This window comes from Natrix helvetica (genome assembly GCF_964273705.1).
Source record: "Natrix helvetica genome assembly, chromosome: 1".
Classification (NCBI taxonomy): domain Eukaryota; kingdom Metazoa; phylum Chordata; class Lepidosauria; order Squamata; family Natricidae; genus Natrix; species Natrix helvetica.
In genome coordinates this window covers 368,818,893-368,843,389 of record NC_138548.1, presented here as the reverse complement: position 1 = coordinate 368,843,389, position 24,497 = coordinate 368,818,893, and the positions used below count along the sequence as shown (strand labels likewise).

Here is a 24,497-nt window from a genome sequence, read left to right as displayed (position 1 = left end):
CCTCAATAGTAGAAAACTGGCTTCTTTAGTAATAAAAAGTATGAACCAAACTTCAAATGCTCCTGCTCTCCTGAACGAAGATTAGGAATAGCCAAGAACAGCAATTTTGAAGAACATCTTGGCCATTGACTTTCTATTGTGATTGTGAGGAGTTTCCAGATCCTCAAACTACGGCCCATTGGCTGGATTCGGCCTTCAAAATCAAAGTATCCAGCCTGCAGAGTGGTGGGATTCAGCCCCTCCCCTTGCTCCGCCCCTCACCATTGGCTTTATCTACTGCATCTACTCCAGCTGCACTTCTGGTTAGTTATTTCACTGGTTGAGCTGCACTTCTGATCACACGGCGGCTGCCCGAAGGTAAGGCCGGAGGGTGCTGGGAAGGACCAGCTGACTGAGGGGGGATCTCTCCAGTGCAGCCACATGATCCAGGGCCGGTGTGTGAGTAGGAGAGGGGATGCTGCTGGCTTGAAAAGCAGTTCTGCTGCCAGCCTGTAAATCAGTGCTTTAAAAGTCTTTAAAAATGCTTTAAAAGCAGCCTTTTGGGATGTTTTTCACAGTCATATGATCCAGAGCTGGTGCGTGAGTAGGGGAGGGGCAAGTACAGCAGGGACAAAGGCAAATGGAATGCTAAATTTGCCATGCCCACCCAGTCACATGACCACCTAGCCACACCCACCCAATCACATGACCACCTAGCCATTCTTACCCAGCCGATCCGGCCCCCCAACAGTCTGAGGTACTGTGAATCGGCCCACCGGTTTGCAAAGTTTGAGGACCCCTGCTTTAAACTCACCAACTATTCCTTGCAAATAAAAGTTACCATGCAGGATTTGGAAGATCCAGCTAAGCGAATCACACAACAATCATTCCAGGAGTTTCTAGAATTGGATGATCTCAGCTTGCCTGGGACAGGTGGGCTATGAAACCTGGCTCTAGAATTCCCAATTCTCCTGGCTGCCATTATCCTATTACTCTGCTCAGGGCAATGTTTAGGACTTTTGAGTTATTGTTTCCAGGAGAGTGCAAGACTAAACCCTGTTCTCTTGGGAGATCCATATGGTGACCCCCTTGAGGTCAAATGGGGAGACAGGACTGTGGGAAAAATCAGGTCTTAGATAAATGGAATTGATTCAATCAAGTTGCCATAAAGCACTATAAGTCCAATGTTTCTTATCTCAATACAACAATCCCAAAGATTTGCAATGGAAAATGCTTTCTTCTTGGGGGGTTGGCTTTATCAAAGTGGCTCCTCCTTTTGATTTATGTTTTCTTCCCTGTTTTATTGCTCATTTGTTTTGCTTTTTGTTTTGCCTTAGTCCTTCCTTCCCAGAAGAAGGAACTTGAACTCAGTGACATATAGTAACTTGACACCCTTTACCTCTGAATACTTACATCTGTGTGCTTACATGATTTGCTTCTTATGTGTTAGTCTCTCCTGTCATTTTGAGATGATATGAATACAACTCTTTGTTCTGTGGGGCCTTCTCTCCATGTTATTTCAGGGACTCTCACCAGAGCATACAAATGAACAGTGCAGTAACAGTTCATTACTTGTTTTGTATCCTACATCCCATTCCACAAGTAGTAAAATGCTGAACACCGGAAGGTACCAGAGAATAGAGGAATTTCCCCTCCTTTAAGACAAATAATTTCTTTCCACTGTCAGCTGTCAGAGGTTACACTCTTAACTACATGCATCCAAGATGGGTGAGGATTTTCCCTTCAATCCTCTTCTGGTTCCCCAGAGTTCTGGATGGAGGAAGGGAGGGAGCAAGGAGAGCAAATTGGCCAATAGCTGCTCCCCCACAGCTGGGTCTCTTCAGAACTGAAGTAGCTCAGAGGAGGGGCAGGTTCGAACCTGAGGACACCTTTTCTATTATTATATAGTGGTAGAAGTTGGATATTGAACACTTGGGGGTAAATAGGGAATCAAGAGGTTTTTTCTTTTAAAAAATCATCTGACAATGAGCAAAGGTCAAATACCAACCACAGGTCTTTATTCCCCCCCCCCATCCGAAAAACTGCCAATGATAGACAGGCTAGGTAGTACTAGGAGAATCACACAGCTGAGAAGTGACAAAGATACTTAGATGCCAAACCTCTCAGAAAGCCACAAGCTATAAAGATATCTGCTACAGAAGATTCCTCACCAAAAGGCAGAAAGTCTGTTCAGCACCTCAGCCCAGAGAAGCTGAAATGGAAGGCTAAAAGAGAGGAAGCCACGAAGAGGGTGAAAGTAGATTTGGAGCTTAACTGAAGAGAGATTGCTGAGAAAGAGCATCAAACCCAAATAGAGCTCTGGAAGTTGCAACACTGATTCATCTACACTAAACCTTCTCCTCCTGACAGAACCAGACCTTGGGGGAATTGAAATACCAATTCTGAAAGAACCATGAAGGAGATGAGGCTGAGACCTTCCTAGCTAACTCTGAAGATACCTACCACGCTAAAAGCAGTCAAAAACTGAGGATATGGTTCATATATCTCCTCTCTTAAAGGATTCCTTAAGCCAAATATTGGCTAACTTGCATGCTGAGGAAAAGAAGGGCTACCAATTGGTTTAAAATACAAATAATAACTGTTAACTTATTTTATTGTTTGATTATTTATTGTTATATTACTATTACATTGATTAAAATAACTATTTTTATCGTCTTCAGTTTTAAATAACATCAGTTGTCAAACAGAGGCAAATGAAGCATATAAACCAACAACTGCAATCAAAAATTAAATGTTATAATCCAAAGAACCAATTTCAAAATCAGGTCCCTGCTTTTATCATTAGTTGTTCCTTTGTGTTTAAATCTGGTCTCAGGAGGATAATGTAGCACTTGGGGATGAAGATGCAGCCCAGTAGGCCAGCACCAGAGGCCAAGATGGAGAAGACCTGCACGGCTACCATGGACTTTCCTTTGGTGCTCAGGTAGGTGGGCAGGAAGGAGATCCAGACACTGCAGAAGACCAACATGCTGAAAGTGATCAGCTTGGCTTCATTGAAGGCCCCAGGAAGGTTCCTGGCCAAGAAAGCCACTGTGAAGCAAATGGCAGCTAGGAAACCCATGTAACCAAGGACAACATAAAACATGGTGGCGGAGCCTTCGTTGCATTGAAGGATGATCTTTCCAGGCTGGGAGTGCATGTCAGAGTCAGGGAATGGGGGAGAAACTCCCAGCCACATGGCACAGATGAAAATTTGGACACCTGAACAAGAAAGGATGATGGAGTTGGCTAAGCTCTTCCCTAACCATCTTCTCATCCTGTTTCCTGGTTTTGAGGCCAGGAAGGCCAGCACCACCGTGATAGTTTTCGCCAACACAGAAGACACAGCTACCGAGAAGACAATGCTGAACATTGTTTGTCGGAGAAGACAGCTGGCTTTCCTTGGTTTCCCAATGAAGAAAAAGGGGGACAAAAAGCAAAGTAGGAGAGAGATCAGGAGGATGAAGGAGATGTCCCGGTTGTTGGATTTGACAATGGGAGTTTCTAGGGATTGAAGGAATAGGATTAAAATGAACACTGTGGTTAGGAGCAAGAGTAGGGCAAAGGAGATGAGGATGATCCCCAGATGTTCTTCATAGGACAGGAAGATGGTTCTTTTGGGGATACATTTGACTTGATTCTTATTTGGATATTGATCATCTGGACATTTGGTGCATTTTTCAGTATCTGAGGGAACAAAATAATATTTCTTTTATAGTCTTTCAAATTTCAATAAAACCTTTGGGTGAGATGTTATACTGAAAGATAGGAATGCCTTAGTAAATTGTATATGCACTCCAGACAAAAAATCCCCTTATATAAAAAACTATAAAAACAAGAACAAGAAAATAAAACTAAAAGGAGGAGGAGCCAATGTCGCTACGAGACCAACATGCAATCTCAATGCTCTGAGATCGCTGCTGAAACTTTTATCGCTGGGTGGTCCAATCGGACCTAAACCTCCCAGCAGAGATGCTGAATGGGAAGAATACGTCCTGTTGATCTCAGTGACACCACAAAGTCCCTGATTGATCCAGGAGAAGTTCTTCTAGCTGACGATAAAAGCACAGCCCCTAGGCTGATTCAGTTGGGACGGAAGGAAATGGAAAGAGAAAGTGTTTACAACTGGTGAGGAATTTTTACCATTTTAAAAGAGACTGCCCACAAAAAACTTAAAATTAATTTAAATCTGAGAACAGAAGAAATAAGTGGCGGAATTAAACTTTGAATGGTTTTGGTCAGTGCGTTATCTTGCTTCTTAAATGCTATTTTTATGGATGGAATGTATGCAAGCCCTTTAAAACGAATGGATTAAGTTTTCTTCTTCTATCTTTTTTTATTATTTTTGCAAGCTATGGACTAAAATTTTCCTTCTTCATTACTATGTGTGTTTTCCTCTTTTTCTCTTCTGTTTTACTCAAGAATTTGATTTTTATTTTTTTAACTTGGAATATTAAAAAAAGGAAACAAAGAGAATTCTAACAACAGAGGGAAAGTTAGTGCTGCTGCTCGGAGGCTGGAGGCTTGTATATTGGGAACAAAGCACTTTCACTTTCCTCACTGAACAGTCTGGCTTGGCAATTCAAAGTCTCACAGTTGGTTTATAGAGAGTGATAAGACCAAAGGACGAATTGTTTACACAGGTGTCCTTTTGAACTATGTCTCTAACCAGAGAAAGTGAAAAGAATATTTTACTGTGAATTTATGTTTAACCTTGTAAAAATCCTTCAAGCCAGAGCAGCAGTATTTGTCAGCTGGAAATTATGGCACAACTTCAACAGCAGAAAGAAGCTTTAAGTTTGCAAAAGATAATGTTTGAAATTCAGAAATTATCAAACACATTTGAGAGGACGGAGAAGAAGTGGGAAAATCTAGAGCATCTAACAGTAAAATATGATGAAGAAGTTGGAGATGTTTATCAAGTGGAAAAAGTGGAGGTTAGAGTCCTAAAAATTGGTTTGTGGTTTGTGTCTGGAAATGGAAATAATGGAATACAGAAAGGGGAGTTAGATGGATGGGAACTCTACCTCAGATGGCAAGGCACAGAAGAAGAAAAAACAAAAGAATTTATGGAGCTAAAGAGACAAATTTTATTAGCAACATCATTGATAACACCAGGTTTTGATAACTATCTTTAAAGCGCTCCATGGCTCAGGACCTAGTTACTTGCGGGATCATATTCTGCCCCATACATCCCTGCGACCAATTCGCTCGCACAGAGAGGGACTCCTCCAGGTGCCGTCCACCAGACAGTGTCGAGGGGCGGCGCCTAGGAGTAGAGCCTTCTCTGTGGCGGGCCCAGCCCTGTGGAATGACCTCCCTCTGGATATTAGGACTATGTCTGACCTCCGCTCCTTCCGAGTTAAGCTCAAGACCCACCTATTCCAAGTAGCTGGCCTGGCTCAACCATGATCTAACTATATCGCTCCTGACGGGTTTTTATTAGTGTAATTTAAGTGAATTTATTTATTGGGGTTTTTAAATATTGTGATTTTAATTGTTTTATCTATCAGCTTACCTCCTCCTTGTATACGTCCTATACACGTCTTTGTTATATGTATGTCCTGTCCAGATATGTATTTTATATGTTTTATTGTACGCCGCCCCAAGTCCTTCGGGAGAGGGTGCGGTCAAGAAATAAATATTCATTCATTCATTCATTCATTCACGGACAATTAAATATAAACTGATCAAGGAAACAGAAGAAGGGCATCAAAATTATATGAGAGACTCAATAAGCAATGAGTTGCAAAGAGGAGTCCATGCAAATTTGATTAAGGAGGACTGATTAGAGGTCTGATACCACAAATGGCAGAAGACATGAGATCTTTTTGCTACTGGAAAGATGCAGGTTGATAGATGAACGTGTATAATCTAAACCTGGTTAAATTTAGTGAAATTTAGTGGCAATAGATATGGTTAAATAAACAACTGAGAATGATAATAATGTAGACATATATATTGGTATGACAAGTAATCATTGGATATGAATATTGAATGATACCTATGAAAGGAAGATTAGAAATTATTTGGTTATATATAAAGGTTAATAAAAAAGAACTAAGTTGAATTTAGCTAAGTTTTGATTATAAGGGGGGGAAATGACATGATAATGGATAGAGTTAAATGAAGGAGGGATAATGTTAACAATGTGTGTGTGTGTGTGTGTGTGTGTGTACAACATAAGGAAATTGGATATAAATTGTAAACAGTGATTTGGAAATAAGGATTAGAAATTTTTGTTACTAAATATTATTGATATTTAGCCAGAATAGGCCAGAAGGATATGGTGCTATTGGTGGATATTAGAAATAACAAATGAAATGCCAATATGTGGTCAGGTTTTAAATCTTGGTACATTTTATGATGAAGGACGATTAAACAATTATAGTCAAATGAAAATGGAGGCATGATGATAGTAATATGTATAAAAATATCTGATTTAAAATACCTGAGTTAATACGACTTTTGTGATGACAATGGAAGAGATGCACACAAGATTTTTGTAACCAACTGATACACTTTCTACAGTATGTAAAGAAGGAGGATTCTCTGTGTTGTGTTTGTTTTGAAAATTAATTTTTAAAAAAAAAAACTTTAAAAAAAACTAAAAGAAGAAATATGTGGTACCACAAACTCCCTTCTCTGAGGTAATCCTCCAGATTCTTATCGTTCACTGACTTTACTTTAGGTTTCTTTGTTTGTATTAAGTTTTAAATTTTTGACAGATGCTACACATACATTTTTCCCAGGAATATTTAAACTCAGTTATTGATGATTGACCCACCAACTATGCTCTCAATAAATTCTGTAAAAATCCTGGACACAGGGTAAAAGTTATCTAACATGGTTGGATCCATGGAGAGCCTCTTGAGAAGGCTTGTAATATTGCCAACTTCAGGGGAGATTGTACAGCCCCTTCCCATTAAAAATCATTCTCTACCCTGGATTAGGTAGTATCTCCAAGCTGTAGAAATCCCTGAAAATGTGATTCTGTCAACAGTCCTGGGAATCACTTGGTAATAGAGCCCTGCGTGCTTGTTGCATAGTTGGTAGCATCTTGAGGCATTCCTCTCTTGCTGTCTTAGCGTTTATTTCTCATTATATTAATTTTTAATTATTGCTTTAATTGTATGCCAACAAGAGTCACTTTGTATGAAATAAACAGCCACATAAATTCAATAAATAAATTTGAAAATAAAGAGATCTTAAGAAAGATTAATTCATGAAAGAATTCAAGAAGAGGAACTGAATCCATCCTCTCTAGATTTGGGCAGCAATTTTAAATAGAGAATGAATTCAACATTAGTATCAATGGATATTAAGTATATTCATCTTTTATTAGTTTCCCACCACCACCACTTTCTGTTATCTTTAATCCTAATACAGCATGTTCAACTTTTTTCCCTTTTTCAAAATCAGGACTATATTCCTCTTTTTTGTTCGGTGTTATAACTGTTCCTACATCTGAATATTTAACAAAAAAGAAAACTGAAAAGATAAGAAAAAGTGGGAAGGAAATATCCACTTGACGGTTTTATGATGAGACATCTCTTTGGTTTTTATTGTTCCTTCAACCCAAAATCTCTCCCTCAGTTGTTCCTCCCAATTAGATATTTCAACTTATTAGGATTTATGACCGGAAGTTGACCGGAAGTTCTCCAGCTGGACAGATGTGGGGGTGGGAGGGCTCTGAAGAGCCTCACATGGACCCTGTCTGACAAACCATCTCCAAGATCTTTTTTAGATCAGACCCCCCCCCTGGAGGGGGGCGAAGAAGTGCCAGTGTCTCATCAGACCCAGGGGGACGCAACAGGCCCATTGCATGTCGGTGATTTGCCTTTTGAATCAGAGTAGGGGCAGCAGCATGGCAACATGGCTGAATAAGAAGCTGACTTCCAGCCAAAGGAAATGAACAGGAGTGTGAGGAAGAGATGAAAGACCGGTAAGAAAATTCATCTAACCCACAGTCATAAATCAAACTTGGGAAAGGCAGAGAATCTTGAGAGCATAAATAATATTGATGGTCAGATCAGGATTTTTTTCAAAAAGAAAGAAAGAAAAGGAAAATGGAGGGTTGAAACATTAGTCCCCCCCCTCCCAAAAAAAGCCATTTGTTTGAAACAATTCAGACAGAAAGGAAGAAAGTAGAGAAGTGACAAACCCACTCAAACACAAACTCTAAATTTGGTTTTGGACTTGAAAAGATTGTGTTTTTAAAGTAGTCTAGGAGTGTGAAGATTTACTTCGTCCAAGTGTCTTTTAACTAACATATCTTAAGCAACCCCAATTAATGAGGGGTGGAATGTAACAAGGGAGAAAGATCAAGAAAAAAGCACTATCTCCTCACTGACAACTGATAACCTAATATTGCTGTGTGGGAAATTCTAATTAAACAATTGCCATAAATCAGAACTTGGAAAAGCAGGAGGCAAAGAAAAAACATATCTGAGTTTTGGCTGTATGCAAGCTGGTTCCAATTAATATATTTTGAGCAGCTATAACCAACGAAAGGTGAAAAGTAGCAAGAAAAATAATAATAACAAAATTAAGAACAGGGAAATACGAAAGGTTCCCCCCCCCTTTTTTCTGCAAAAGATTAAGATGGTTCCAGCTTCTCTTCCATTTTCACAGTAGTTGAATTAACTAAATTTAAGGTGGACCAGAACCTCGAAATAAGATTTGTATAACTAACTGCAATTTTGGAACAGGACATTAAGGAAGAACAAAAGACCAAGATGGCTCCCATTGCTCTTCCCCACAGCAGCTGAAGTAGATAAATTTTAGGTGGACCAGAACCCTGAAATAAGAACTGTATAACTAACTGTAACTTTCGAATTGGACATCATGGAAAGCTGGGAATTTGAAGAACTACATGAAATCATAAAAAATATGCATAAATCATTAAAATTATGCCTAAATAGAATTCTGAACCCAGAGAAGCAGGTATTTACAAAAGAAGGCGAAGAAGAAGGGGGAAAAGAAAATGAAGGGGTAGAAACGGTGGGAAATAAAAAGCAGACAAAAAACTCTATGGGCTTGGCAGTGGTATAGGGAAAATTGTAAAAGAGTGATGTGTCCCAACAAAAGGGAATAAAAAGCAGACAAAAGGTGTTTTGGAGGCTGTCAGTGGCATAAGGAAAATTGAAGCAAGAGGTTACGCCCAACAAAAGAAATATAAAATATTTTTTTGATGGTTGCTTAGGGAAAATTGAAGAGGGTGGACATGTCGAAACAAAGAAAAGGGAGAAGGCAGGAAAAGAGAACTGGGACAAAAGACTTACTAGGAAAAAATCAAACAACTAGAAATCGTTATATGGGTAAATATAAAGCTAAGATTATGCCTAAATATGATAATAAAATGGAGTTGCTAACTGGTTGAATATGATAATGGAAAGATAATTAAATAGAGGTTAATATATATGGAATATGGACAAATATGAAACTGATATGGGAAGATTGTAAAGCAGAGGTTTGTGATTCACTTTTATACATGATAATTAAACTGAGTTGCTAATTGATTGAATATGACAATAGAAGGACAATTAAGCATGGGTTAAAATATATGAAACATGGACATATATAGAACTTTTAAGAGGATGAACAAAGTGAGATACGTACTACTTGTTATTCTATATAGTAGATTAAGGGAATTGTAATAAACATTGAACAGCAAGGATTGCCAATATGGAACGACACATCCAAATTGGCAAATAAAAGAGAGATTTCCTAACCAATTCAAAACATCCTTCTTCCTACCTCATCCTTCAAAATCTTTTTCTTATCTCTCCCATTGTGGCAGTAATTGGACACCATGAAAATTAAGAACAAAACCATCAAACTTACATTTGTCTTTAAAATGCATAACGTCACCCACCTTCCTGAGTGGAGATGGTCCCCTCCGGACAAGCACCGCAGTCATAGCAACAAACTGGCTCTCCTTCTCGAGCCTTCTTGACAAATCCAGGCTGACATTTTCCCACACATTTGGACTGAGGCAGAGACTGAGAAGAGAAAGAAGAAATGCCAAAGGAAATATGTTGAGGTTCATTATTCATGAAAGATGGAGGTAGACATGAACATTACCAAAGTAGTCTCTGGGCTTCACTTAGGCCAGTGGTCTGAAATTTTAAGTACTCAAAGAACCATTTGGAACCATTTCCCACAGAAAACACTGGGACCCACAATACCTAGGTGGGTGTGGCCAACTCAATGTCACTCCCACCCAGTCACATGGCCCACACAGCCACACCTACCTGGGTTTTGTTGATCCCAGTTTTTCTGTGGGAAATGGATCACTCGCTCTCTCTTGTTTTTCTCTCCCTCCAACTCTGTCATTTCTGTTCCTCTCCCTTTCTCCCCCCTTCTCTCTTTCTCATTTGCTTATCCCTTTTTCCTCCCATTTTCTCGCTCTATCATTTTCTCATTTTCCTCTCTCTTTTTGTCCCCTTTTCTCTCTCCCCATCTCTCCATCTCTCTCTTCCTCCCTCTCATATTTGAGCATCATATTTGAGGGGCTTTCAAAGAGAAGAGGGAGTCAAGTTTTTTTCCAAAATACCTGAAGGACAGACAAGGAATAATGGATGGAAACTGAACAAGGAGAGATTCAACCTGGAAATAAGGAGAAATTTTCTGACAGTGAGAGCAATCAACCGATGGAACAGAAGTTGCCTTCAGAAATTGTAGGAGCTTATTCACTGGAGGTTTTCAAGAAGAGATTCAACTGCCAACTAACAGAAATGATGTAGGGTCTCCTGCTTTAGAGGGGGGTTGGACTAGATCGCCTACAAGGTCCCTTTTGACTCTTTCCCCCCCTGTTATTTCCCAATTGGACCAACAGAATTTCCATCAAATTTTGTTTTCATTTCATTGGATTCAATCCAAACCTGAAGTTAGGCTCTGGTTAACAGAATTGCCTTCATCCCTAATATTTGAAGACAAGGAACAAGTGAATCTGAAGCTATTAACCTGAAGTTCTTCAGTATATGAGTGTCTCTCTCACCAGTTTCATGGTGATAAATTTGAAAAGAGTCATTAATTGGCAATGATTTGTGTCCTAAATAATAATCTCCCCAAATCTCATTTTTCATATAGCTGAATCAGATCATAACAGCTTCAGCATTATAGTATCTAAAGGATTCTTAGGTCCATAGAACTGAAGGCCCCCCATCTATCTAATATAATTATTAGTTTTACTCCACATATTCAATTCTAAGTGAAGGTAACCACTTTTTTGACTAGGTTTACCACACTTGAAAAGGCTCCTACTTCTTTGGAAAAAAAATGAAAAAAAGACACCAAGATTTCCCCCACCTTGTTGACCAACTGTAGCTCTGACAAAGCATCGTGTTTAATTATAAGTCGCTGCCTTTCAAACGATCCCAAATGCTTGTTGATGGGATCCTCCTTGGGAAGAACCACTCTACTAAGGATCCTTAGATCTGCTGCTAGGTCTCCATTTTGATCCAAGTAGATTTTCAGCAGGGAAACATTGTACAATTCCTGATTCTTTAGAAATGGATGGAGCTAGAATGGAAACATCCAGGAATTTAAAAAGCAGAAATCTTGTTTTTTTTTTTCTTTCTCACATTAGTTTTTTACATTTGAATCTTCCTTCTGTGGTTGTTTAACTTCTAAGTATTGTGAGTTGGGAGAACAAGTGTTGCCACTAGCTTCAAAACTCAATAATAAAGTTTCAGTAATAGTTCTCAATCACTTAGTATATTGACCAAAAGTATAGTGAGAAGATATATGTCAACCTTGAAGCAAACCTGCTGAGGCCATCTTTTGGGCTTCAGGGTGGCCACAAGGCAGAAGAGGGGACAGGGAGGGGGGAAATTAGATATATGGGGTTTTGCCATCAAAAGAAAAAAGGTTTTCCTATGGGAACCAAGGTCATTCCAACTGGTGGCTTAGAGAGGAGGAGTGGAGTAACCAAGCAACCTGCCAGCACGTTTATTAGACAATGTGACTGATGACTTGGAGGACAGGGGGAACTTTCATTTTTATATTAGGTGAAATAAATATGACCTTTCAGAGTCAGCTATCAACATTTTGTCAATATGACCTATCCAATAAACTGTTCTTTGAGGAATCTATCTGCCTCGGAGTTCTGCTTTCAATGGGTGCATTACCTGAAACTTAGGGTACATTTTAGGGAAGGTCACCAATCAATTGAAGAAAAAACACAAATAAGTAGGGTATTCATAAACTCCTTGAAAACAACAAGGTGATTAGGAGAAAGCAAGGATTTGTCAAGAAAATAGTTGCAAGGCTATTCCTCATTCAAGTAGAGCAGGGGGGGGGGGGGGATGTTCAGATGAACCTACTTTATTGTAAGACTATATTATCAATGGGAATGTCCAAATCTTTTAATGAACTTTTTTAACGGTCAAAAAAATTAGGGAGGAACTTGTCTGACTTTCTTTTTCTGCCTGTTATGCAGCTGCTGGTTTCCTCCCCCACATCTTATCTGATTCTTCCCTAGCAGCATCTCTTTCTCTCATCCTCCAAATTCATTCCAACATCTCATCACACTTCCTTATTAACATGTGTGAATGGTGGTGATATTACTTGATTTTAGCAAAGAATCAACAAAATCCTTCCTTATGTGGTGCATGGGGATCTTCCTAATTGAGCAATGTATGACATGATAATTAAATGGATACAATTGTCTTTAAAATAATAATGTCAAATAATAATAACAATAATGTCATTAATGACCCAGTTGAATCATAAAAGTCCTCTTGAAGGAGCCACACTTGGAGAAGAAAAATTTGGGGTGAATGGGGATCTTCTTTATTGAGCAATGCATGGCATGATAATTAAGTGGATACAATTGTCTTTAAAATTGCATTCAAATAAATTTGAATCTTACTGATACAATTGGAAAGTTATGAAAAGCAATTAGACCTTGGTCATTGCTTCTGCTATATTTTCATTAAAAAAGGAAGTAGATGAATCATGATTTTGTGATGCAGAAATTATAAAAGCTATTTTGATCTCCTTTAAAAATTCCCATTTTCCAGAACATAAAATATGATTTTGAGATAGAGGGAGGTGCACATGTAAAATCCAGTTGGAAACTAGTTTTTAACATTTAGGACTTGATATATCATTGCATTTTGTATAACACAAACGAATGGCATCCATAATCTACATCTTTCTCTAAGATTCATTCGTTATTTTTCTCACATTATTCTACATGTGGAATGATTACTGATTATAATAAGCTAGTAGTAATATTTTAATGATATGATAATAACCATATTATTAACTTGAAAATAATGTCATTAATGACCCAGTTGAATCATAAAAGTCCTCTTGAAGGAGCCACACTTGGAGAATAAAATTTTTACCTGTTTTAGGGAAAGACAAAGGAGATGAGGAAGAGATCAAAGGAGCTGCTTTTAGCCTTGAGGAAAGACTACAAGGAGAAGAGCTATGCTGGTTTACAGAAGCTTAAAAATCAGAAAAAGGCTGGGAAGATATTTTTTTTTGAATATGCAAGACATCTTGATTGTAGAAGGGAGGGTGCAGAGCTCTTCTAGTAAGTATGAGATGTTGTGCAGAAGCTTAGGATCTTAAACAACTAAGAGGAAAACGCACCAAAGACTTTGAAAAGGAATTTAGTCTGATGGATCCTTGTTGGGACCCCTTACCTTCCATGGTTGCAGCCTTGGAGCCCTCAACCTCTCTTCTCCCTTCTCCCTTCTCCTCTTGGATTTGGATGCAGCATTTAAGGCATGAGCCAGAATCTTAATGACACTATAAGAATAGCTGTCATTTTCGATCCACATACTATTCTTTTTTTCTTGGGTCACCACTGGTGCTTTCTGGGTGCATTTTCTCCGGCCTTTGACAGAAATGACGTGTTTTGAAACAGAGCAGTGAAAATACTCCTTTTGAAATTCAGGTTCCACAAAGAAATATTCTTTATAGGCATCATCTGTGTGCCAATTCTTTTGCCACTGAAAAGGAAAGCTCCAAATACTATGAACATACTTGAGAAGATGGTAGTTACCCATGAAATAGACCCCAACCACTGTCATGATCCAGACTTTCCCTTCAATGGGTCTTGGGAAACCTTCAAGTATTGAATGGAAGGGAAGAATTCTGTCCCAAATGCCATCAAACTCTATGAAATGAACAAAGACATTAACTTGCCTCCACTTAGAGATGGCATTCCCAAGGGATGCTGTATGTGTAGTTGTTGAGAATTGTTGTGATATAACAACACAAATTCTATTCCGGACAAGCATAGGAGTAAAAGTTCTCATGAAATGCTCTCCCTTCTCTGTGTCTGGAGCAAAGAGGCCAACCAGGGTCCATCTGAAATGGAGGAGCAGTTGGACAATTGCTGGGTATTGGAACCCTTCATTGGGGAACATTGGATGGAAAAAAGGGAATTGACTTTTATCACTCAGAGCCTCTGAAGCAATTTTCCGACTGACCTGAAAAAAGCAGTGAAGAATTCTGTTACATTTAGGGTCTTACCAAGTTTCAATTTTTAGCTTTTAATGAATCCAACTTTTTTCTCATGCACATATTGGAACAGTTTTTTGCTGATTAGTCATAAGGACATATCAAGATACAGAACATAAAAGGCAGAGCATTAACAAAATAGCATGTCAATGTAGATTTTTTAAATATATAGTTCAATAGAAAAAGCATAAAGAATGAAAATAGTATTTTGTCACTCCTGAATTTACAACAATCAGACCATAATTTCCCTCCAAAAAGGGTTTTATTATATGTAATTTTTGAATTTTGAGCACCCAGTAAATACTTTTTTTAATATTAGGATCTCAATAGGTCATTTATCTAATGTGCAATCCAGGAAGTTGATCTCCCTCTTTCTTCTATAATTAACATTCAAGTAATAGAAGTATTACATCTTCTATCTCTGAACCTCCATAAATACAAGTATGTTCACTGAAAGGGATTTGGAAGGTTCAACTCAATACTTGGAAGGTACATTTGTAGCATCTGATGCATTTCAATATCCCAACCTGTTCTGACCCCCCTTCTCGTGTACCAAAGCATTCCGAAACAAGGTCTCTGCAAGATGTTTTATTTCCACACAGTTTAAACCTTGGCAGCAATCCAGGTACAGTTAACACCTTGGCAGCAATCCAGCCAGTCGAGGTACGACACAGATCTGAGAGCGTCTCCAACTCTACTGATAAGTTGATTCCTGCAAAAGGGGCGTGTGCACAAGCAGTCCATTTATAGTCTGGAGAGGAGCCTACTGACCACCAGCTGAGTACAATTACCTCTTCTAACTGTGTAGTTGTTCTTTACGTCTATTAGCTCTCCTCTGCCGAGCATCCAAAACCACCTCCCTTGTCTCCTCCCCACTAATCCAATGCATGACGTCAGGAGTACGCTCCCTTGTCTCCTCCACACTGCTCCAAGGCCTGACTTCAGGAGCATGCTCCCTTTGGCTTTCACCACTGCTCCATGCCTCGGTCGCCTCCTGGTGGCCAACCAGCCTCTCTGATCCCTGCTCGGAGTCGGAACCCTGTCCAGGGTCCTCCACATCCTCCAGAGCCAACTCATAGGGATCCTCACTGTCGGAGTCTGGTGGCAGCTCCAATGGCTCCTGCTGGGCCACAACACCAACCTTACTGAGTAGACCAATGATATTTCTCTGTTTTGCCAACCTTGATTCTTTGAAGTATTTTTTTAAATTTTTCTCCAATTGTAAAAAGACAGGAAGACCACAGTTTTTTTTATATTATTATTAAATTTGTTAGCCGCTCCCTCTCCACAAAGGGACTTGGGGCGGCGTACAATAAATAAAAACACATATTATAAAATTACACATTGTACGGAGGAGGTATAAAACACAATACAATATTATAATAACATAAAAATATTAAAATAAGTTAAATTCAAACCCCAATAGAAATTACAAGTTTAAAAATTAAAAATTGCCAGGAGGAATAAAATGAAACTACGGTTGAGCCAGGCCTGCTAGTTGAAAAAGGTGGGTCTTGAGTTTAGAACGGAAGGAGCGGAGGTCGGTGGTAATCCTAATATCCGGGGGGAGGTCATTCCAGAGGGCTGGGCCCATCACAGAGAAGGCCCTACTCCTGGGCGCCGCCCTCTGGCACTGCTTAGTGGACGGCACCCGGAGAAGTCCCTCTCTGTGAAAGCGGATTGGTCGTAGGGATGTATGGGGCAGGATGCGATCCCGCATGTAGCTAGGTCCTGTGCCATGGAGCGCTTTGAAGATGGTAATCAATACCTTGAAATGCACCCGATAGACCACAGGAAGCCAGTGCAGCTCACGCAGGAGAGGTGTTATATGGGAGTATCTCGTACTCCCCATAATCACCCGCGCGGCCGCGTTCTGGACCAGCTGCAGTCTCAAGGGAAGCCCCATGTAGAGAGCATTACAGTAGTCTAGGCGGGACGTCACCAGCGCGTGAGTGACTGTGCGAAGGGCATCCTGGTCCAATAGGGGGCGCAATTGGCGCACCAGGCGAACCTGGTGGAACGCCCCCCTCGCCACGGCTGCCACATGGTCATCCATGGACAGCCGGGCATCCAGGAGGATGCCCAAATTGCCCGCCTGTTCCATGGGGGCCAGTTGCTCGCCCCCAATGGCCAGTGTTGGAATTAACTGGTTGAACCGGGGGGCCGGAAGCCACAGCCACTCCGTCTTGGAGGGGTTGAGTTTGAGTCGGTTGTTACCCATCCAGACCCGTACAGCTTCCAAACACCGGGACATCATTTCATTTCAACGGCCTCGTTCGGGTGGTTCGGGGTGGAGATGTACAGCTGTGTATCATCAGCGTACAGATGATATCCCACCCCAAAACCACGGATGATCTCACCCAGCGGTTTCATATATGTGTTGAACAGGAGAGGCGAGAGGACCGACCCCTGTGGCACCCCACAAGTGAGAGGCCTCAGGGACAACCTCTGCTCCCCTGCCAACACACGCTGCGTCCGGTCGGAGAGGTAGGAGCAGAACCACCATAGAACGGTGCCCCTTACCCCCAGCCCCTCCAGCCGGTGCAGGAGGATACCATGGTCGATGGTATCAAAAGCCGCTGAGAGATCTAATAGGACCAGGATAGAGGAACAACCCCTATCCCTGGCCCTCCAGAGATCATCTACCAACGCGACCAAGGCCGTCTCTGTGCTGTGCCCAGGTCGGAAGCCGGACTGGCGCGGGTCTAGATAATCATTCTCCTCCGGGTGACGTGGGAACTATTGGGCCACCACACTCTCTACAACCTTCGCTAAAAAGGGAAGGTTGGAGACAGGACGGTAATTGGCTAGCTCCGTTGGGTCCAGGGAAGGCTTCTTGAGTAAGGGTCTCACAGCCGCCTCTTTCAAGGCGGCCGGTAAGAACCCCTCGCCCAATGAAGCATTCACTAGCACCAAGAGCCAGTCTCGTGTAACCTCCCAGTTTGCCAGTACAAGCCAGGAGGGACACGGGTCCAATGAACATGTGGTGGCTCGTAGTTGCCCACGTAACCTGTCCAAATCCTCGATGGCAACCGAGTCAAACTCCTCCCAGAATGGTCTCTCAAGACTCGCCTGGGGCATCCCTCCTAGCCCACTGAGTGGGACCCATTCCCTACGGATTTGAGCGATTTTATCCTGCAGATATTTCCCAAATTCCTCTGCCCTGCCCTGTAAAGGGGCTTCCCGCGGTCTCTGCGAAAGAAGAGAGCGGGTCACCCGAAACAGGGCGGCAGGGCGGTTATCTACGGACGCAATAAGGGCGGCACAATGTCGACGTTTGGCCGCTCCTATTGCCACAAGGTATGTCCTTAAGTAGGTTCGTACCTGTGTTCGGTCAAGTTCGGAACGGGAGGATCTCCATCGGCTCTCTAGGCGTCTCTTGTGGCGTTTCATCACCCTTAGCTCCTCGGTGAACCAAGGGGCCAGGGTGGTTCGTTGCCACAGGAGAGGCCGCAAAGGCGCCACCCGGTCTAAGGGCCCGGCAGCCGCATTATTCCCGGCGGCTACTAGGTCCTCTATCCGGGGGCAGGTCAGGTCTACAGGAGGTGGCCCAAGCTCCATCTGGAACCTTTCCGGTTCCATCAGGCGCCTGGGGCGGAACCATCTAGGACATTCCGGTTCCGCCTCCCCGCGGCGGGGGGTAGCACCAGGGAAGTCAAGTCGGAGAAGTGAGTGGTCTGACCATGACAGGGGAGTAATAGCTATGTCCCCTATTCCCTGATCACTTGTCCACTGGTCAGAGACAAAAACAAGATCCAGCGTGTGACCTCCCTCGTGTGTGGGACCCTGAATTAACTGAGTCAGGTCCATGGCTGTCATGGAAGCCATGAACTCCTGAACCACCTCAGATGCTTCTCCCACCGAAGGCAAGTTGAAGTCCCCCATGACCAAAAGTTTGGGGGTCTCAACTGCCATCGTTGCGATCAGCTCGAGGAGCTCAGGCAGGGCCGCTGATGTATAGCGAGGAGCCAGGTATACAATCAGCAGGCCCAACTGTCTCCCTGGGCCCCATCTCACGACAAGGGATTCACACCCGGATGTCTGTGGCACAGTGAACTCTCTCGGCTCCAGGTCTTCCCAGATAATTACCGCTACCCCACCGCCCCTACCCTGGGCCCGTGGCTGGTGGAATGCACGATAACCTGGTGGGCACATGTCCACGAGGGGTACACCTCCCTCGTGGCCCAACCAGGTCTCTGTTATTCCTGCGAGGTCCGGCTCCCCTTCCAAAATCAGGTCATTAATGAGGGGGGCCTTGTTAACAGCGGACCTCGCATTGCATAACATCAGCCTAAGGCCCTGGCTCTGTAGATCCTGGCCACCTAGCATGCGGGGATTGGTACGAGCGACCGGGCGTAACCAACAACCACGGTCTCCCAACCGACTGCAGGTTCTTAGTCTGTCCTCGCACCCACCCCTCCTCACGACCGTTGGTATAACAGAGCCCTGTACTGGAATGCTATTATCACTCTCCTCCCCCACTCTGCTCCCTCCCCTCCCGACCACATCTGTTTGCCTGGCTCTACTTTCCCTCCTGGCCTGAGTCCCCTTCCCCCCTACCCTGGAACCCCTTAAAACTGTTAAAAAATGATTAATTAAAAACCCCCTTAATTTCCGCTTCCTCCGCCTCTCTGGGTTAACAAACCTGTCATCAAGGTGGGACCTTGGAAGGTCTGAGGGCCATACCTGCGAGAGGGCGGACTCTCGCAGTAGTAGTAGGTCTGACCTGGAATATATAGAGTTCATAGGTAGTCATAGGGGCGAGCTCATTTTCGGGTGCTGTTGTTAAAATCATAAGTTTGTTCGTGAGCCAGGGTTCCCCCACAAAAGGGGTATGTAGATGGTGGTTATCCTTACCCTGGATGGAAAGGGTAGGTTGGTGAGCTAGCAGGCTAGCCAGAATGGTCTACAAGTGGAGCCTCAAGGGGGAACTGGGGAGCAGTTTGTAACACGGTGGCACTAAGGAGCAGTTTGTGGCAGGGCGTTAAGGTAAGCCTTGGTCAGATAGTAAATTGAATAGAGGAAGGAAAGTACCAAAATACTTTATCAATTGCACACTTCAATACATTTTAATTGAAATTTGTTTGTTCTTAAAGAGTTTCGAGACTCTGACAGTTTGCATATCATTAATTTTATAGAAATAAAAAGCATGCCCTTATCTTATCTTATCAATTGTATACATTCCCCATTCAGCTCTCAGGACAGCAGCTGAAATTCTTTTATCCATCCTTAAGATTCTTCTCAGAGGATGACTTTGATAATTTAGGTTAAGGAAGCTGCATAGTTGTGATTAAAAAAAAAAGAAATAACAGTACATTCACTTGTCCCTTTGGTCTAAATGACCTCCATCAATGTTGAGAGAGCCAAGATCCAGTCCAGAGAAAAATACTCCCAGGAAAGGAAAAGTGTGAACTTGCTCTATTGACTCATCATCAAATAGCCCTATATGGCAATGATACCATTTTCTAAAGATCATAACTTTTGACGTTGACTTATCAATAATCAGATAATTGTTACGAGAACAGGAGCCAAGTCTTAGCAGTATATGAAACCAAAGGTCATATAGGCAGCACCCTGGTCTTACCTTCTGGTAAGGATCAGTCCTACTTCTCAGGGCTTCATGGATCCTTAAACAGGGCTGACCAACCAATGAGCCACAGCTGACAAGTGGTCCATGAGGGGTTTGCAACGAGGCCATAGAAACGGACGGCAAGCATCCACGTGCACAAGCGCATCCTCACTTGCCTGAGCAGCGTGCAAGTATGTGCACACATGGTCTATTTAAATGATCCACTTGCACAGAAATGTCCCCTTTAACACAAACACACCCAATCTGCCAAGCTGGGAAACATTGAGGAGCTCTGTCCTAAAACACACTCTCAAACAAATGAATGTAGAACATGGAATAATTGGGACGGAAGGGATCTTGGAGGTCTTCCAGTCGAACCCTCTGCTCATAGAGCAGATTGTATGCCATTCCAATTATAAATGCCCAGCTCTTTTTGAAAACCTCCAGTAGTGGAACAAGATCAGCTTCATGAGCTTCTTCCACTGATTAATTGTTCTCACCCACCAGTGCTTGTAGAAAGGGCTTTGAGCAGGGTCAACATTCTGAGCTCGATTGCAAAAGCAATCAGTTTCCTCCATAATATTTCTTTGTTTACTGTGTCGAATGCTATAAAGGCATCAGAGGCATTCTTTCCTCTGTCTGATATTTTTTTTATAGTTCGATGGTTCAAGGCAACAGAATTACCAAGAGTGGATCAAATCTGCTTCTGGTTCTTCTACAAGGAATGCCCTTTTCATCTACCTACTCTCAACTCTATTCAAGGGGAATCTGGCATGTATTTTAAACACAATATCTGTAATTAGTGTCTTTTTTATTCCCCCTTTTTAGATATACATAGAATAAGACTACATAGAATAACAGAGTTGGAAGGGACCTTGGAGGTCTTCTAGTTCAACCCCCTGCCTAGGCAAGATTTCAGACAAATTGTTATCCAACATCTTCTTAAAAACTTCCAGTGTTGGAGCATTCACAACTTCTGGAATCAAGTTGTTCCACTGATTAATTGTTTCAGCTCTCAGGAAATATCTCCTCAGTACGAACTACAATTATACGAACTACAATTGCCATCTTTGACCCAAATGGGCATGGCGGTTATTATTTATATGTGTAAATGAACCTGCCAGTAGAATGTCCCACCAGTTGGGATATTTCTTGAACTGTCCAACTGTTAGAAAATCCCCTCCAGAGGGAATATTGTTCTCAAAAACATTGAACAATGAATTTGAACATGAGCATTTTAGGGCAAAATATAATTGACATTTTGCCTAACATATTTGTAATTCTTTTACAAAATGGTTAATTCATGTTTGAGAATGTCATTACTTTGGTAGTATCATGAAATAAATGTGAGTTTTCCTTCAGTGCTGCACTTTCCTTTTGTAGAAAGACCCTTTGATTGAACACAGAGCCTCTCTTCAGCTTCACAAGTGTGCAGCAGAAGCCCTCAATGCAAGGAGAAGGGTCTCATGAGTAGATATTTCTGTTTTGACCCATTCTCCTTACGCACTATTATCTCAATCCCCAACCATGAAACCTACAATGGCCATGGTGAAAAGCAGCTCTTAAATTCTATAGTGAAGAAATGGATCTATCACTCACACACCAATAATCCATTCACTTTACCAGATAGAGAAACACAAACACAAACCTGGGCGACTTTGTAGGGGCTGACTAATGTTGACATTTGGATGGAGATGTCTCTGTAAGCTCCATCAAGAATCACCAAAAGGTTGTCCTTTCTTCCACAGCTGTAGTTGGGAACATTGGCTTCTCCAGTAGACAGCATATCTAGGAGGGCGTCTGAAGTGCCAAGGGTGTTATCATAGTTGTCATAGAGGTTGTAGCCAAGTGTGTGATTGTGCAGGAGGTGGTGATATTTTTTAACCATTTCAATATTGAAAATCATCCATAGTATTTTTCTTTTTCCATAAGGTGGACTAGTGAATGACCAGACTCATATTTAATATTAGGATCATCAACAACAAAAGCTAAACAATTTTTCCCTATTTAATCCTATTTTTCTCTACAAGCTAACTGAGATATAATCCAATATTGACCCCAAACCAGAGGCAAATGATAGTCACCCATTAATATTTGTGTGTGTTGAGATTTTAGGATGGAGATAGTTCTCCAAAAGGAGAAAAAAAAATCAGAAATATATTATTATTTGTAGCCGTACTAATTTTCATCAGCCCAGTAAACAGGTTGTAGAATAATTCAGCCATTAAAGTAGAACAATCATAAAAGGAAGAAGATATTTGATAAGGGACACAGAAAATCTATTCTAAAAACAAATCATCCTCTATTCCTATAAAAATGATGGATAGCATATCAATCAGTGGGCATAAAAATATGGAAATGAACTTTGCAGGGGAAACTACAACAATCACTACTTTTTTTTAAAAAAAAAACTTCAATATGGAAGTCATGCATTGAGGATTGAATATAGAAAGGGAAATTATGTGGACTCCTTTCAGGTTTCTCCCAGAAAATAAGACAAAAGAGAGAGGCTGTGGAAATCAAAAGGATTCAAGAAATTAGTCAGGTCCTGTAATATAGGAGTAAGTGAAATAAGAAGGAAAAAAGAAGACTATTAGAACTGCAAATGGAGGGAATGAATCTCCATCACAAAGAATGACTTACAGCTGAATCCAACTAGAAGGAGCCATGTTGAAAGGTAATATTGCAGGTGTTATTTCTGATGGAGAGACAACTATACCAATGAGAAGATCTCCTGGCTTAAAATAGCTCCATGGCTTTTCCCCATCCTGGTGGTCCAAATTCAATGGGCATTTCCTTCTAAGTTTTCCAGAGACTGACTGGGGCATCAGCACCATCAGAAACAGAAGCAGGAGGTCCATAATTCATGGGGTTGAATCAATCTCCTTCCTGTTTCTAAAGAACAATGGGAAGAATTAGAAGCAGTCACACAGGATGGAATATCCAATGGCTTTCCTGGTTCAAACAGAGACAAAGCAAGATACACCTGGAAGAGAGAGAAAGTGCATTGAAGATCACAGCTCCTGCCTGTCCTGTAACTTCAGCCACAAAGAGCATAACCTCTGTTATTTATACTTTTCTAATGCAAGATCCCTTCCATGTTGCTTCAGTCTGATCAGTCACTGGAGAAGAAGGAGAAAAGATCTCAAGGCATGTATGAAGATAATTATAGTGAGAACAAACATCACTTGGGACCCTGAACTTCTTCCATGTAAGGGAGGGCAGCTGGAGAAAATCTTAGTGAAAATATTTTGTCAAGAGTTTTGGCAGCGTGACTATTATTATGAGATTAATGCCAGGAGCAAAACACAGCACACAGCACACAGAGCCTTTATACAGTTAATAGTGGTTTATATACAAATATATACAGACATGCAGATGGAGATAAATGCCTTACCACTCAGGTACGAACACAAGGAGAGTAATGAGATACATGAAGAGAGAGAGAAACGCCCTCTAATGGCCACCTGTATATAGACACCTCACCAGAGTCTCTACCCCACCAGAGTCTTAAAAAGGTGATGCAAGTATTGCTGAATCATCCTCATTGCATCAGCCTACAGATTACAGTTTACAACCTTACATCAGCTGGCAGCTATTAAATCCTCAGTACCTGACATATTTATATATTTCATATTAGCGGAAAACCACAGAGAGACCCCTTGGGGCATTCTTATGTAGTGGCCTTACTTCTCCCTGTTAGGATATGTCCAGAAAGTGATGCTGGAGCAAGAGACTTCCACATCCAGCAAAGTGACTTCTGCTGTTCTTCAGTGTGGCCTCTTCCCTCCAGGCACTGCTAGGGAAAGTCACTCAGAGCTATGGAGTTCGTTGCCACTCTAGGTTGGTGCCATTTAACTTTAGTGCTCCCTGTGCTTTCACTCCATGGAAGCAATCAGGTTACTTGAACCCAACCTAATGTTAAGAGTTTTTTTTCTTTTCTTTTCAATGAAATTTCCATGTGTTGATCCTAAATTAGAGCTGGCTTTATAATTCCTGGTTACTGAAGTTGAAATATCAATTTGCATGAGAGCTGACTGAGTGACAGGAAAGTGACAGCCTTTGGATTGCATCATTGGCTGAGAGAGAAAATTATGGTGTGGATGGAAGTTTTTGTTTTTGGTTTTCTTGACACTCTCTGTGTTGTCTTTCCATATTGATACAATGAGAGCCATTAAATGTTGATGTTTCTTAGTTTCAACAATAAAATTGTGCTGTGAGTTCTGCAGTTGAGATGGTGACAGATTTCTTTCCACAACCACACAGAAGTTGATTTAGGAGGACCTTGTTGCAATTCCTCTGGTTGTGTGGGTGCACTTTCTGTGGTATGACTATTGTGACATTCCTGTCTCTGAGGCTTTATTTGAAACTCCACCCCAGAAGACCTCCAAGTGCTTCAATGGTACAGTTCAGAATCTCTGTGTCCTGTTTTTCCTTTGTCGATTGTTAATGGATTATGTTTCCT

At 41.5% G+C, this 24,497-nt stretch overlaps 1 protein-coding gene across 1 annotated transcript; it reads right to left on the bottom strand.

The window, feature by feature from the left end:
• Positions 1–336: 336 nt before the first annotated feature.
• LOC309382640 (vomeronasal type-2 receptor 26-like) lies at positions 337–23,129 on the bottom strand (the record flags this gene model as incomplete). The annotated part of the gene is made up of 6 exons (XM_081934361.1): positions 23,019–23,129; positions 22,676–22,927; positions 21,681–21,969; positions 13,641–14,432; positions 11,293–11,505; positions 337–489 (listed from the first exon to the last, which is right to left on the bottom strand). The coding sequence occupies exons 2-6, from the start codon at positions 22,891–22,893 to the stop codon at positions 337–339; spliced, it is 1,665 nt and encodes a 554-aa protein (XP_081790487.1). The 5' UTR covers positions 22,894–22,927; positions 23,019–23,129.
• Between the last annotated feature and the right edge of the window lie 1,368 nt (positions 23,130–24,497).